The sequence below is a fragment of the Ascochyta rabiei genome, chromosome 10, assembly GCF_004011695.2.
Source record: "Ascochyta rabiei chromosome 10, complete sequence".
NCBI classification, from domain to species: Eukaryota; Fungi; Ascomycota; class Dothideomycetes; order Pleosporales; family Didymellaceae; genus Ascochyta; species Ascochyta rabiei.
The window spans coordinates 175,421-190,996 of record NC_082414.1 but is presented as its reverse complement, the minus strand read 5'-3'; the positions used below and the strand labels follow the sequence as shown (position 1 = coordinate 190,996).

The following is a 15,576-nucleotide window of genomic DNA, read 5'->3' as shown; positions in this document are numbered from 1 at the left end:
TATGGTAAACTAATTTGTTTTGATCTATCTGCAGGTCTTACGGTAGAAAATATGCCTATAAGAACGAAGCTATGTAGGGAAGAAAATGTGCGTACTACGTCAGGACTCCCACCCACCAGGAGCGTCGACGCCTTAGATTGATCCGTTATGGCCTATTCTTGGTCATGAATAGGTACTAGTTCTTAGCATTCACCCAAAGGATATAAGGGATGTAGGAATTGCTCTAGTATAGTAGCGATTTGTGTATCCTTACCTGCAATACATCCTATTACATCTGATCTTCTCATTTCCTAGTCCTGTGACAACCCTAATCCTAACATACAAATACTACCTTCTAAACTACAACAACAGGTAGTCTTAAAATAAAATTGAGTGTGTTTATCTTATATCTCTCGTGTCCAGGTGTTCGTTATCGTTAACGTCAAAAATGCTGTCTTACTCATATCAGAAGGCGTCTTGGGTGTTGGCTGGCTACTCGCACTAGTTATCGTGGCTGCAATTGTAGTCGATGGCCAGCCGGGTGGTTATTGCGTCGAAGACGGGGGTAAGTTTGGCGATCGTGGGAATTGGAGCGGGTCCTGGAGCCCCGGGGGATTCTAAAAGAGACATAGCGGCGTGGTCACAGGGCGTGGGACTCGTTGACGGTAGCGTTATCCGGCGTGAGATATATCGAACAAGTCCTTGAGTTTCAACAGTCCTATCAGCAGCCCAGTATACGTTTTATGAGATATTTTCGCCGTAACTACGATAGACCGGTCCGCTGCACCGGCTATCATACTTTTCGCGTTTTGCTTGCCAAATCAACCGCTTCCGTGCCGGTGACCGGCCCGGTTTGCAGATCCTCGACAAGCGCCACCCTTGCGCATTCACTCCGACTCGGATGCTGAGATCGCAACAGGCTCGCAGAACACCTACTTCACCAAACAATTGCGAATTTGGAAGACCTGAATGTACATGCCAAAATGTCCTCCCCTACTCGCTGTGCGAACAGATTTCCGGTCGCCGGTGCTGTTCCCTCCTATTGGAGAAAACAAGTTGGCCCCATCGACAATCATCGCAGCACCAAAAACCTTGGCACCCAGGCAGATGTTGTGATTGTTGGTGCAGGGTATGTTGGAGCATCGATAGTGCATCATTTGATAGAGGAAACTGCGCGCTGCGGCCGTCCACTTCCATCGATACTTATCCTCGAAGCTCGCGAAGCTTGCTCTGGGGCTACCGGAAGGAATGGTACGTAGTAACCGGACGCGGAACTGCATATTTCCCGTATTTACTGATTGTTCACCTCCAGGCGGTCATTTGAAGCCTGACCCCTTGTTTAGAGCGGCCAGTGTCCTTGAGACGCATGGCAAAGCAGTCGCGGAACATGTGGCTTCTTTTGAGGCTCGTCAGGTCGATGCAATCAGGGATCTAGTTCAGCATGAGGATGTCGACTGTGACTTCGAAACAACGAAGGTCGCAGACGTGTGTTTCTACAAAACAGGCCGCGATAAGATGAAAGCCGATCTTGCAAAAGTCGCAAAAGCAGGCATCTCCACAGCAAAAGAAATAGAGTATATTTCAGGCAGCGAGGCCGAAAGGGTATGTACGCGTCGGGCGGAAAACAGAAACAATCTCCTATTTGCCCACTCTTCTGTTCCTTGAAGAGCAAAGCCCTGACTGTATTTGTAGGTGTCTGGTGTTCGAGGAGCAGTGTCTTGCCTTATATACGATGCAGCACGGCTATGGCCCTACAGGCTTGTTACGCATCTGCTAGAAAAGGCAGTACCTCTAGGAGTAAACTTACAGACATTCACACCTGTCACAAACGTGTCGGCAACACATGCAGACGCAAAGGATCACCGTTGGCTTGTCCATACACCACGCGGCTCTGTAAAAACCAACATCATCGTGTATGCTACTAATGGCTACACTTCAGCCCTAGTCCCGGAGATGAAAGATAATATTGTCCCTGTAAAAGGCATAGTTGCTCGGCTAGTTGGCGCAAATGCACCGAAGTTGACAAATAGCTATATGATGAGGTTCTCAGACTACGAGTACGACTACATGATCCCACGGCCGGACGGCAGCATCATCCTCGGAGGTGCAAAGCGAGATTACTACAAAGACTTGAATGAATGGTTCGACGTGTCTGACGACAGCAAAGTGATAGAGAGTGCACGACAGTACTTTGACGGATACATGCAACGACATTTTTACGGCTGGGAGAACAGCGGTGTCCACACAGAAGACGTTTGGACTGGTAGTAAGTCTGACACCACCGAAACAGCGCATTCGAAGTTTCAAACTAATATTTCCTTTCTGTTAGTTATGGGGTACTCAAATGACGGCTTTCCATATGTTGGACCAGCTTGCGGCCGCCCCGGCCAGTATATCTGCGCGGGATTCAGCGGGCACGGCATGCCCCAAATCTTTCTCTCCGCAAAAGCAGTGGCATCTATGATCATAACAGGTGACACAGAGAAGGTAGATTTGCCTGCGCCATACCGCATCTCTCAAAGCAGGTGGTATCAGCCAAAGGAACACGTCTCTCTGAAGATGTGGCAACATATTACAGACAGCGAGTCTGCTCGAGCGATGCTGTGAACAAGATTTGGCCAAAGAAAGCTACACATCAAGGCACACACAAGGGCAAGTTCAAGATCATGTGGCAATCTATAAACGCTTGTATCGGTACGTCTTTGCTCATGGCACATTTCCTTCGCTGGTGTACATATCCATCAATATTTAGATATAAGTACTTATAGCTTACACAAAACGTCAATTCGGCATCCAAAATAGATTTGGAAACAATTCCCTCTCCGAATTGCCGATTTCGTTGAAGTCTGGCGTGAAAAAAGCCGCATTAGCGTCTGTGTGAAGCAAATCAAAGTCGAAAGGATATATGTCCATGGATGTATCATCTGGCATGACGGTCACGACTGGATCATGTATGCTTGGTCCAGCCTGTTGACTAAGCTCTCGGGTCTGCGCCTTCGCTCCTTGTTCGACTTCACCATGTTGTGTCGACGGTCCGGTACGGGAATTTGATGAGACTCCTAGTCTTGTGTACCAATTAACAAATCCTTCATAACCATCTTCCGCTGGGTCTTTTGCTGCTGTGACTTTTGGTTCAGTAGGTATCGGATCGAATACGTGAAGTCGATGCAATGCCGATTCCAGCCTTTCAAGCAAACAAACTTCTGAACGCGCCGAATCGCCAACAGAAGCCATTTCCCTGATTGCATCCAAACCTCTCCGCAAAGTGTTCGAAAACTCGTTCGTGCGATAGCAGATGCTGTAGGCAATCAAGACCAGCAACGACGCACGGCAGGAGCTATATTCGGTATAGGAGGACTTGGCGAGGCCCATACCCCCAATCTGCAAACCATGGCAGCAACTGATCACCTCTTTTGCGGCCGCAATACAGTCTTGGACCAAGAAGTCCCACTGCATATGGGACTCTACTGCTTTCGTTCGAGATGCTTCTGACGCTTGCGGAGCAATGACATCCGCACGCCTCTGACGGTGGGCAAGAATGAAGGGTCGCCCAATGAACATGTGCAGCAGACAGCACTCTAACCGAGAATGCATCTTCGCGCGAGATATTGGTTGCTCTACTCGATTTGCTGTTGACGCTGATTGAGCTTCCTTACAAGGAGGCACCCATGATCCTCGCAGGTTCGTCTTCATAAGCTTGATTCGGCTCAAGATGGTCCCGATTTCAGATCTCTCGCACGTTCGAAGACGCGATCTGGAACATCATGATCAATCAGTTCTCTCCCACTTGGGTCCTTTCTTGGGAAGGTCTGAGCAAAAACTCACATCTCTTGAAGAAACGCCTCTGCTTGGCGTGTCAGATCGATCGATTCTAAAAGGCCGGAGGCATCGAAAGAATCGTTGCTTATATTGTTACCATCAGGACTTTGTGGTATATCTGCATCAATGTCGGAGGGATTTATGGATGCCGGACGTCCATGGTAAATTCCAATCTTTCTGGAGTTTCAGGCATGTAAGCAGAAACGCCAGTATGGTGATCGAATGCTAAAAACTAACCTTTCCATGCAATAAGCTGTCCACCAAATGCGACGCCTGATTTCTTTGTTCTTAGCATGAAAGATACTACGTGAGACCCTTCGATGCATGCCGTTTTGTATGGCGACTTTAACGGCCAGGTTGAAGTAGACGTAACTCAATCCGGAGGCATCAAGAGGTAGACAGTAAAGACCAAGGAGGAGAAAAACCTGGACACTTAGGAGCGAGCCAGAATGGATAACTTCCGACAAGAGCTTCGCTACTTGACGATAAAAGGCCGAACCAATGTCAAGCTCCCAGCTCTTGTGTTCCTTAGAGTTTGACAAAATACCATTAACGCGTCTACTGTCCTTTTCAGGAGATTCCAAGTGGACATATTGGGTTCCGACTGCAAGGACCATTAGTACCAGGCATGACGGGGTAACGTCTTTTGAACGTAATCCGGCCCTATTTTCATATATGTGGTCCAAAATGCCGTCAAGCGAGCCTCGATCTGTGAAATAGTAGAAACTGGTGGCGTGCTTGAAGAAGACGTCTATCAGAAACGTAGCCACCGAGCGAGGTGGGAAAACGCCAACGATTTCTGAGATGGAGGCGGAGCCCGGGTCGGCCTCTCCAACGCGGATGAAGTCTGGCACTCGGTTGGCATGATCTAAACTCTAGAAGGCAATGTTAGCGAGGACTCACCACAATATTGCAATATGCACACATGATGAGAGCTAGGATTCGGCACATACCGGCACGTTGGATCTGGCCATTAAGTCATCTATATTGCGTTTGATGTGCATAGAGAAATTCCAATGAGAGAACTCCCCGGAGTAGTCTGCATCATAGCAGAAAGCATTGTCAGTGTGGCCACTAGTGGAGGAGTGTTACAGAGAAACGTACGGACTGTAGTGTCGTCTACAGAGTCGATAGTACAATTTTCGTCTTCAATACCGGGGCTATCGGACAGTTGCACGTTTCCAGACAGCTCTAGCATTTCTGCTGTGATCTCGCTCTGGTCAAGTCGTGAATTCTGTGCGGATAGGGTATCGCACGTACGTCGCAAAGAATCGATGTCGAGAGCGAGATGGGGGAAGTGGTGCTTGAGAATGAACCCCATGTATCGCAGTCGGTCCATAAGATCCCTGAGTGAGCCAGCAAAGTCGGGCGCTCGCTTGTCAACTGTAGCAGGCATATGGTTGAAATCACATGGCCGGCGTAGATGGCGACAACGTCTACATGGCATGCCATCCTCACATTTTTCCTTCAGACGGCGGCATTCTACACAACTGCGCAAGAGGTGTCAGTCAAGATCATGTCTTGTGTACATGGCAGCACAGCTGTCGGGAAGTGCTGTCTTACGCGCGAACCGCTCGCTGTCGCTCCTCCACAACCAAATGGCGCCTTTTGGCGGGCCTTGCGTGCTCAACGTCCATGACGGAATGGGCAGGAGCTGGTCGGGGCTGGCGAGCTCATCGATGAACTGCCTGACGGATGGACATCAGTTGTGGGGATGAGCCGGTGCGGTCCACGCACAACGACCGGCTCGGTCAATCGGCACGTGACTGTGACTAAAGAAGTACATTGCGTTTACTACAACCTTACAACTTCGTGCAGAGATCGGTAATACTAGGCAACAAGTTCAATTTGCTCTATTAACTATTCTGGAGACTGCTAGAATCGGAATATAGGCACATATGTACATACCGTACTTATAGACGTATTAGATTTGATGATTCAATAACGTACTCGACAAGCGAGCTGGCCACCCAAGCGAGCTGGCCACTTTTGCTAAGACCACCTTAACACCACGACTACTTTGCAGTACTACAGTACATAGCAGGCAGCGCTGTGTATCACGTTCGTTCTCGGCAAGCTAACTTGCAGATTGCTTCATTTATCCAACTATTAGCCTCCCATTGCCTTCCACATGTAGTTGGGGTTTTCCTCAATTGCTCCGCCTCTCCTAGGACGCCTCAAATATGGTTGAGTCAGCGAAAGGTCCTTCCCTCCATCAGTAGCCGGCCTTAGGGAACCAGATTTGCTCATTCTCAGTGGAGTTCTCAATCGCTCTTGTTTGTACGAAACGATCCCCATATATCCTACACGCTACTCCGTTGTTTGTTCTTCGTGAACAGCCCGCCTTCAATGTCTACAACGTTGAAACATGTGGACAGCAAATTGAGAAACTCTTGCGGGAGATGGTGAAGTGGATTGAATACATGTTCTTCTGATGATTATTGTGACTTCTCTACAATCTGCCGTGCCATTTCTTCAAGACCTCCAGCCACGACTTCCAGTTTCGCGTCACTGAAAACGTCAAGGCAAGCTTCCTTTTCATACACAGAGCTCCACGCGCCACGGAATCCGACTTTCGTCGCGGCAGCAACATCCCACATGTGCGCGGCAGCAAACCACTTCACATCGTTTGCCCCTAGTCGGTTCCACACGGTCTCGTAGGCGGGCAAAGCTGGTTTTGCTATACCTCCCACATCGCAACTAACGAAGTTCTCTAGTGGCATATCTACGCCGGCACGTTCGAAGTAGCCTCTGACGCGCTGCACGTCACCAGTAGTAAAACACCATACTGTGAATCCATTGTCCCGCAGGAGCTGGAAGGTCTCGCGACAGCCAGACCGGAGTTGCAGAGCGCTATAGCCCTCAATGCATTGCTCTCGCTCCTCGTCGGTAGCCAATGCCCGGGGGTCAGCGATGCCGCAGAGACTTAAGGTGCGATAGAAGAGACCTCGGAGGACTTCTTTGTAGGGCTTATAACTTCCGGAGATCGATAAGAAAGTAAACTCTAATTCGGCAGCTGTTTGCCAGGTGAAGCCAAAGTGTTGTGGGGTTATAGTATTTTGGCGAAGCTTTGCACCAAGAGCTGAATTTATGCGTTCATAGTATTCGTCGAACGATACACAAGTGCCGACAACGTCAAAGACGACATGTTTCAGAGGTTGAGGCATTGTGCTGATATGATGAATGGGAACACAAAATTATTGACTATGAGTGATGGACTCAATCGCCTGTTGTTATTCCGTTGGTATATTAGCTGTCGTGGAATCGTACCTGTAGTGCCGCTTGGACCACCACCGTTATCAGTGGACCGGGCCGGTGGCCGGAGATGTTTATCTCGAGATCTTGAGTCAGCTGTCCGGCCGGTGTAGTCATGACACGGTATTCTTCTGCATATATCATGCTGCAGATACTATTGAGGAAACCTGGCTTTTTTCCTGGTATCTTATCGATCACTTGCTTTTCCAAAGCCTCAGCATGGTCTTGCCAACAATCAACCCCACCAAATCCTATTGGATCGAGGCCGCTGAATCGCCTCTGCGTAACTTTCGCTCCAGCGACAAGTTGCCAGAGGAGACTGATGTTGTAATCATTGGTAGTGGCTATTCAGGTGCAGCAACCGCTTACTGGATCCACAAAGTACGCGACCACATCATCTTGACCTATCAGCTCACAGTCTCTGACACAAGCTCAGTATACAGAGAAAGCCTCGAAGCAGCCTGCAATAACCCTTTTAGAGGCAAGGGATATCTGCGGATCTGCTACTGGACGAAATGGTAACAACATGGGTTTGTTGTGTAGGAAACTAGCTGATTGTGGACAGGAGGGCAATTGAGACCACATGCTTATTCTCGCTATCCGCTATGGTCGGAACGATTTGGACCTGATGGCGCGATGGAGCTTATCGCACATGAAATGGCCCATTTACCAGCGTTCAGGGACCTAGCTACTGAGGAAGGTATTACTGAAGAAGTTTGCCTGAAATTCGGTGAGACTTTTGATGCTGCTATGACCGACGAAGCCTGGGCACGGCTTAAAGGCGCCTTCGAAGCTATGCGCAAGGACCACGGCGACGACCATGAAATTGTCAAAGCCTGCAGAATCATTGATGACGCCCAGAAAGCAGAAGAATTTTCACAGATGAAGGGAGCCCTTGCGGCAGTCGTACACCCCACGGGGCAAATGTATACCCTCCTTAAGTGCAAGATTGCCTCGAAGTTCGTCTGACCATGTCTTAGATGGGCATATAAATTTGTGCATGCGCTTTTACGCATTGTTCTGCAGAAAGGCAATCTAAATCTGCAGGCGCACACACCAGCCACGAGTATATCCAAGCGGGATGTCAACGGTTGGATCACGGTCAAAACCGATCGAGGGACTATCCGTGCCCGGGCAGTGATTCATACAACGAACAGATGGGCTTCTCATCTTCTACCAGAATTCAACAAGCTTATAACAGCGCAAAAGGGAACGGTGGCAGCGATCAAGGCGCCCCCAGGATTTATCAAGCACACGGGTGCTCAGCACTGGGACAGCCGCGTGAATGTAAGGAGTGGTGCCCAAAATTTTATGGATGTTTACCTGATGGCAACGGCAGAATTATCATCTTCAGCTCCCAACACCATATAACACCATCATTATTGGAGGAGCCAGACAGCTTCTCGTCCATAAGGCAGACGATTGCGTTATGAACGACGAAGAAGATAAACATTTTAATGGGGTAGCAGAGTTTTTTAAGTCCTGGCCCGCCTCGGATGTCAAAGACTGGCCAGATTCGAGTTGTGCAGAGCTCGGTATGGAAGACGACCAAGGCGGTTGTTGGTCTGGGAGTAAGTCAGACTCATTCTGAGAGATACATGTCAATTGATTATATCATAGTCGAAACTTCGAGTGCAGATGCTTTCCCGTTTGTTGGGCCTGTCCCAAACCGTGACGGCCACTACATTGCCGCGGGCTTCGCGGGGCACGGTACGCATCTGATCTTGACAACTGAACCAGAAGAAACTGATTTCGATAGGTATGCCTCGAATTTTGCTCTCGGCTGCTCACATTACGCCCGTTGTTTTAGACTCGCTTGGTGTCGAGTACAGCCAGCCACTGCTTGCTACCGCGTACCCTCCTTTGCCCCAGCCGTTCCATACCACTCTTGAACGAATTGAGAGGCTTCAGAACACAGATCCCGCAGCAATTATTGAAGAATACAGAAGAGGCTGCGCGGAGAGTGCGAAAAAGCCTTTTTGCAACACTTCGAGGGTCGCATCGAAGTTTTGAGTGTTCAAATTATTATTTCAAACAACGTAGCATGCGAAGCCTCTTCTCCCTGCCAAAGATGTTATTTTAGCACAGTGCATAGCGAACTTGCAATCCATCATTGTAGCGTGTGTTGCAAGCAACAATGCAGGACCCAGTAGCCATATTACCAATAAGCTGACAATGGAGGTCCGTTTGGAATATTTCTCCATTGCTGATTAAGCTGTGCCTCCACAAATTTGACAGTGACTTAGCGCACATAATGCATACCGAAAACATACATGGTATATCGACGTTTTATATAATGCGTACATACATCTCCGTACGCGGAATTATGCCTAGAGTAGGTTCCAGGTAGAACTTCTTCCTAATGTAGTCAGTCCCGCTCTTAATACCAAGCCCTGCAGGGGTAATGGGTCTCAAGCAAGAAATGGTGACTTCCTAATCTAGGCTGCAGGATATCAATCAGTGTTTTTACTGTTGGCAGATACAAGACGACGACTTTAGAAGTAAACTACTACACCTCTAGTAAGTTGGCGCGCAAATACTTAATTACTGTGTAAAAGTTTTTAGCTCCAAATCTGCCTGTTCACAAGAATTGCGACCTAGTCAAGCCCTAAACTAATTATTTTGTTGCTGGTTATAAGCTCCGAAGCATAGTATAGTAAAAGGTTAACTCTAATACTAGAATTAAGACCAGAACTTCCCATTGCTAGCGGCAGCTTTTGTATCCCTTAACACAACAATGTAACGTGTCTTGGGCTAGACAAGCAGTGTCGCAATGGCAAGACTTAGAAATACGGTGATAAGATGTGGTTACGGTGTAGTACCTACACCTAAAGAATGCTGCTGACAGTGCTTGCAGGGAGGATTGCCAGACTGGAAAGTGCTACTCTAGTGCCTTGGAGGTTTCCCTGCCCCGTACAGTAAGCATGTAGGGCACTTGCTGCGACATCTCAGAGCATTGCTGCACTGGAGAGAGCCTTAGCAGAGTTGGAATGTGCTAAAACAGCAACTGTACTATCGTTGCTCTTTATCCTCTCTTAACGCACGTTCTAAGCGTTAGCACAATAATTACTTTTCCATCCCTAACTCCCACACCTGGCAGTATTAACCGGAACAAATCTTGCGGTGGCACTAACAAGTACATATGTTAAAGTTTATTAGGCTGCAGATTACTTAGCTTCTGTAGTAACAACCAAGGTTATTGTAATGCAGGTTGTTTATTAGGGTTCGGAACATACTCTATAAGAGGCCTGCCGCCAATCTGTTGCTTTGATCAGGCAGAATGAGAGCAAGTTTGCCTAGAAGCCTCTACAGATGCTTCCTACAGCGGCAAACAAAGATTCGTATGCTAAACTATGGTTCTTAATATTTAGATGAACCTTAATGTTCAGATACTCAGACAAGAACTCACCCACAGTTTGTTCTTCGACCGAAGCGACTACCGGCGTGGGGTGTGATGAAGCCTTGAAGCACTACTAATCGTCCCATCTTGTTGCCAGGCAGTCTACAGCGGTCAACTAGGACTCTTAAATAACGACGGTATCTGAAATAGCTATTGAACGTTTAGTTTGTAGGACTCCAGTCGATGTCGCTTCTGTTTCACTAAGGATGGATTAGTTCCCCTGTTAAAGACTACGCAGTCATAGACTTAGGCTTCTCCTAACAGTAATATATGCCTGATTAGATTAATGCAAAACAAGTGCTTGGCTAATGCAGGCTTCTTTGTACATTCGCCTGCCGCTAACGTTGACAGCAGGCCTGAAGGCAACGAGCACATTGATCCTGATCGCTAGGCGCGTGACTTGGCCGCAGATATGGAGTACGGAAAGCAGAACTAGATGGCCTGGGATCTCAGCTTGTCATGTTATGGATCTTCTGCCACATTGAGAGCCAATGGTTAACTAATGAACTAACATGTTGCTTGTATCACCGACAATACAATTTTCACAGTTTAATTGGGTACGCCCCACAACCCCTAGACCAAGACAAGATTTGATCACAGAGTGTTTATAAATTAGAGAAATAGAATATATCCATCCGTAAAACAAATACTAAGGTGGATATTCCATCTCATTTCACATAAGAAGACTGATCTTTGAACAAGAATTCGACCTTGATAGTCCCCAAGGTCCAATTCGGAAGTAAGGCGTCACCTATGACTCTTTGGGAAAACCAGCCTCATCATTTGATAGGTCAGGCAGAGCCCCTGGTTTGAGTTCACCTTCATAGGCACACGCTGCACACCTACACAACACCAGTGCATAGTGGCAACTTTGAACAAATGTTGTATTATTGCAATTCACAAACTATGTTATGTGTTTAATAAACAATTCGCGCATATAAGCGAGTCTAAGAAACTAATACATAAGTCCTTTAACAAAACAGATGTCTAACTACTTAATCCTAATACAATTCTTAATTGATTTGTTAAAACACTAACGTACTCCACGGGCGAGTCGGACACACAGGCGAGTCGGACACTCAAATTTACACCAAAAATCACAATTCTTACACCTTAATATCTCTACAACCACACAATAAAATTGTCTAGAAATTTAAAATCTATGCTGCATCTATATAAAAATAAAGAGTCTAGAAGCACTAAGCTCTATTATAGATACACATAGAGGTATTTAAAAGTACGCTAAAATAATCCCTGTATTTTATATCTTACTTACTAACTTCTACATTAATAGGAGGAAAGCTAAGCGCTTCTATAGTCTTTATCTTTATATACATGCAGCGTAGTATATTAATTTTTAAATAATTTTATTATGTAGTTGTAGAGATATTAAGGTTTAAGAATTGTGATTTTTGGTGTGAATTTGAGTGTCCGACTCGCCTGTGTGTCCGACTCGCCCGTGGAGTACGTTAGAGAGCTTAGATTTAGATGGTGCCTTATTATCTGTTCTTAATAACAAAGGTGAGCATTAGATAGAGACGTTTTCACGTTGTGTTACTTAAGATAAGTGGAGTAAGAATGTTAGGCTCTTAGCCTCAGGCATGTGGATGCGTCCACCTCTAACCTGTAGGCAGCCTCAGGCATGTGTCGCGTCCACCTCTGACCTGTAATGGCAATAAGTACTGTTCTGGCTACAGCCTCACTATCAAGGTGAGCATTGTTACCTTTTTGGTATGCTTGGCACGGTGGGCAGAGCCGTGGCCTTAACAAAGCGGGCTAAAAAGATAAGATAATAATGTAAAGTGTAACAACGCAGGATGATAGAGGTCTTTAGTAGGCGTGGGTATCCGCTACGAGGTGTATGGGAGCACTAGGATAGTTACACAGAGAATTGTTCTATTCCTATAGGTCATGTACAAAAGGGTACTTAAAAAATAACTATCTAGACCTACTTCACCTTATGCCTTTATACCTTTAAGTGCTAGAAAGAACACAAGTGCTGCCTAGGATGTAGGATAGAAACAGGATATAAAGGTACTAAGTTAGAGTTAAGTACAAATTAGGACAGGAACCTTTAGAAGGACTAGTACTTTACACTACCCCCCTTCTAAACAGGTAGATTGTTCTAGATACGTATAAAGTAACCCTATTAATATACTATAGTAGCACTATACCTATTAAGTATTAGTGTAGAGTATAGTTAGTCTATTATTATATTATCTAAATCTTTTATTGTTGTTTTTGTCTTAAGTAAAGACAACGTTTTCTTACTTACAACATTGTTGCCCAACTTTAGGGAGATAATAAGCTAATTTGTTTAATAACTAGTTAGAACTATATGTGTTTATTATTATTATTATTATTATTATTATTATTATTATTATTATTATTATTATTATTATTAGTATTATTATTATTATTATTATTATTATTATTATTATTATTATTATTATTATTTAAATTTAGGCGCGCTGCGTTTATACATAAATGAATAATTCCTATAACGTACCCTACGGACGAGCCGGTCACCGGACGAGTCAGTCACTTTTGCCAAGCCCCTACCAAACTCCACCCCATTATAACCTAAAACAACCTAAATTAACACTGCAAACTGCAGTACAGTCTGTAATATTATTTAGAAACTACTTCTACCTCTTTCTTACACGTTCGCGCGTTATGTCCAGTCTCACTGCACCGTCCACAGCGCCTTTAGGAAGGCTCACCCACTTCAGCGCGCACCTGCTTCTTTGCCTTCTTACCATCACAACGCGCCCTAAACTCTTTTAGGGCTGTCAATCGCTAGCCCTCTTTAACTACTAGAGTACCTTCTTTCTTAACCTGCTTTCTTTTGTGTAATTTTTGTTGTATGGCTGCCTTATTAGCAGCTCAAAGCTCAGCAATCTCCTGTTGCGCTAACACTAGCTTGTGCGCAATTATAGCTGCCCCCTTTAAGACCTTCTTAAACGCTTTAACTATAGAGGTAGGCGAGCTATCTATATACCTCTGAATCCTTGTCTTCACAAGCGTTAATTACGACCCTAGTTTAAGGGTGTTGCTTGGGGTTTGCGACTGCCAGAGCTCGTTGTTAACGGGTAGTGGTGGTGATGGCGTGCGCAGCTTTACATTAAGGCTGCTTATAACCTGTTGTGGGTCAAACAGGACCAGTCCAGCGCCTTAGAACCCTCCCTAGATATTCCTAGAAGTAATTGCAGCGTTGTAGGCGCGTATAAAGCATGGTAGGAACTCTGTCTTTATAATGTAGTTAATCTAGTTGTGCATAAGTATTTTGGCTTAGCGCCTATACGCCTTCTTCAAAGCAGCAAAACAAGCCACATTAAGAGGCTGTGTAAGGTGTGATAAGTAGGAAGGCAAGCAAAGAGTAATTATCTTGCTATCCTTGCAGTACTGCTAGAATTCAAGAGAGTTGTGGCTCTTATAACCATTAATAATAAGCAAATGGTAGGTGCTAACAGTACGCTCCTTTGTATGCCTGTCAAAGTGGCTTATCTAGTCCAGACCAAGCTTGTTGGTAGTCCAGCCGTTATCAGAGACTCCAATAACCTAGTCTTAAGGCAGATCCTCTTCTTTGTACCAGGCAGAGAGGTAGTGGTGGGCCTTAAAGATAAGGAAGGCAGGAATAGCCTATCCTTTGGCATTGATGCCTACTATAGCCGTAGCCTACTCCCGGTTGCCTGGTTAGACAGCCTTTGGCCGACCTTGTCGTTCTGAAGCTGTAACAACTGCTCCTGGGGAGATCTGGCCTATTATAAAGCCTGTCTTGTTAAAGTTATACGTGTCTTCATCCTAGATGCCATACTTGGCTTTAGTGTTAGCTACCAGGCTAAACCAGCTCTGTAGAACCTTAGGATCCTTACAGAGGGCTCTCTTGTAGTTGTACTTGCGATTAAACTTGACTATAAGCTCTAGGTGCCGCTTAACAAACGTACTGGGCCAGTTTGCGCCAACAGGACCCAGATTACGCTCAGCGCGCAAAGAATTAGCCATAGTAGCCACATCTAAGAGCTGAGGGGAAAACCCTCGCGCGTCTAGCTTAAGAACATGTTTAACAATCACCTTCTCCTTGTTGTTGTCTAGCTTCTGTAAGTTAGCTATAGAATTAGCGCGTAAAGGTTGTCCTACGTGTTAGTTGCTTAGTGTTGTTTAAGAGACTCTGTAGATAGCTGCAGCGCGTCGCTGAGAGAGTGTCGCGTCTTGTTTAAGAGCCTGAAGCGCAAGCTGTATCTGAGCTTCTTTTAACGCGTCTGAATGGTGTTGTTGAGAAGGCATTAGTATGTGAAGGGTAGTTTGGTAGGGGCTTGGCAAAAGTGACCGACTCGTCCGGTGACCGGCTCGTCCGTGGGGTACGTTACCTTTCTTTACTCTAATAGACACTATTTCCTACTGTAAGCACAACTACTTTGCTGCTTTATTTCCCTACTAGCAATTATAGGTTTGGTAATTAGTTACTATACTAATATTAGTTCTGCCTAAAGCTCTTATAGTAGCCTAAAGGGTTATTTATATCTATTTAGTTTACGCCTTTATAAGGGAGCTACAGCTTTTTTAAGATCTTAGTACCTAAGAGTGCTTATCACCTACTTAAAAACAAGAAGTATTACCTAGTAACTACCTAGCTACATTCCGCTCATTACTCTGCCTAAAACTAATAGTTTATAGGTTCTAATTTACGCGTGTCTAGAATACACAGCCTTTTAAGACAACGTTGCTACGTAGAAGGTAGTAGTTAGAGATAAGAAGGATGATGCTGTCAAATGAAAGGTATTAGAGAAATAGGTTAGGCGATATACCTGCCAAGAAACCGTGCAGGAGCCCCCACCAGAACCTAGAAAAGACAAAAATCACCCTTATATAGAACAACAATAGATTATTAATATATTATTATTAACCTATTACTATTACTATCTAATATAACAATTAAGAGTCTCACTGCCGCTACAATAAGCGCTAATAACAAGTAAAATAGCAACTAGCTAAAGCCAGAGGGACGCGACGGTTATTGTTACTAACTTAAGCAACTAGGTCTTCTAGTACTACTAACTTAAGATTAAGTGCTAGTTGTAAGATATATAGCTGCTAGCAGACCCTAAAGAGGTGCAACTTTA

At 45.5% G+C, this 15,576-nt stretch overlaps 4 protein-coding genes across 4 annotated transcripts, besides 13 other annotated features; 2 read left to right on the top strand and 2 right to left on the bottom strand.

The window, feature by feature from the left end:
• Positions 1-962: 962 nt before the first annotated feature.
• Positions 963-2,586, top strand: EKO05_0006151 (uncharacterized protein; the record flags this gene model as incomplete). The annotated part of the gene is made up of 4 exons (XM_038940413.1): positions 963-1,230; positions 1,292-1,581; positions 1,672-2,245; positions 2,309-2,586. 4 exons carry the CDS (start codon positions 963-965, stop codon positions 2,584-2,586), a joined length of 1,410 nt encoding a protein of 469 aa, XP_038797662.1.
• Positions 2,587-2,760: 174 nt separating this feature from the next.
• On the bottom strand, positions 2,761-5,435 carry EKO05_0006150 (uncharacterized protein; the record flags this gene model as incomplete). Its single annotated transcript, XM_038940416.2, has 6 exons — positions 2,761-3,733; positions 3,805-3,975; positions 4,036-4,673; positions 4,752-4,837; positions 4,903-5,288; positions 5,362-5,435. The coding sequence occupies 6 exons, from the start codon at positions 5,433-5,435 to the stop codon at positions 2,761-2,763; spliced, it is 2,328 nt and encodes a 775-aa protein (XP_038797661.2).
• Positions 5,436-5,740: 305 nt separating this feature from the next.
• Positions 5,741-5,805: a mobile genetic element.
• Positions 5,806-6,236: 431 nt separating this feature from the next.
• On the bottom strand, positions 6,237-6,965 carry EKO05_0006149 ((S)-2-haloacid dehalogenase; the record flags this gene model as incomplete). The annotated part of the gene is made up of 1 exon (XM_038946031.1): positions 6,237-6,965. One exon carries the CDS (start codon positions 6,963-6,965, stop codon positions 6,237-6,239), a length of 729 nt encoding a protein of 242 aa, XP_038797660.1.
• A 307-nt stretch (positions 6,966-7,272) lies between these two features.
• Positions 7,273-9,066, top strand: EKO05_0006148 (uncharacterized protein; the record flags this gene model as incomplete). The annotated part of the gene is made up of 7 exons (XM_038940254.1): positions 7,273-7,434; positions 7,490-7,571; positions 7,619-7,979; positions 8,034-8,340; positions 8,393-8,624; positions 8,674-8,763; positions 8,813-9,066. The coding sequence occupies 7 exons, from the start codon at positions 7,273-7,275 to the stop codon at positions 9,064-9,066; spliced, it is 1,488 nt and encodes a 495-aa protein (XP_038797659.1).
• Positions 9,067-11,400: 2,334 nt separating this feature from the next.
• Positions 11,401-11,489: a mobile genetic element.
• Positions 11,445-11,663: a dispersed repeat.
• Positions 11,477-11,925: a mobile genetic element.
• Positions 11,920-12,033: a mobile genetic element.
• A 1-nt stretch (position 12,034) lies between these two features.
• Positions 12,035-12,217: a dispersed repeat.
• A 17-nt stretch (positions 12,218-12,234) lies between these two features.
• Positions 12,235-12,315: a dispersed repeat.
• Positions 12,316-12,797: 482 nt separating this feature from the next.
• Positions 12,798-12,910: a tandem repeat.
• A 44-nt stretch (positions 12,911-12,954) lies between these two features.
• Positions 12,955-14,830: a dispersed repeat.
• Positions 13,748-13,860: a mobile genetic element.
• Positions 14,261-14,589: a mobile genetic element.
• Positions 14,831-15,219: 389 nt separating the features above from the next.
• Positions 15,220-15,576: part of a mobile genetic element that runs on past the window's edge.
• Positions 15,338-15,391: a tandem repeat.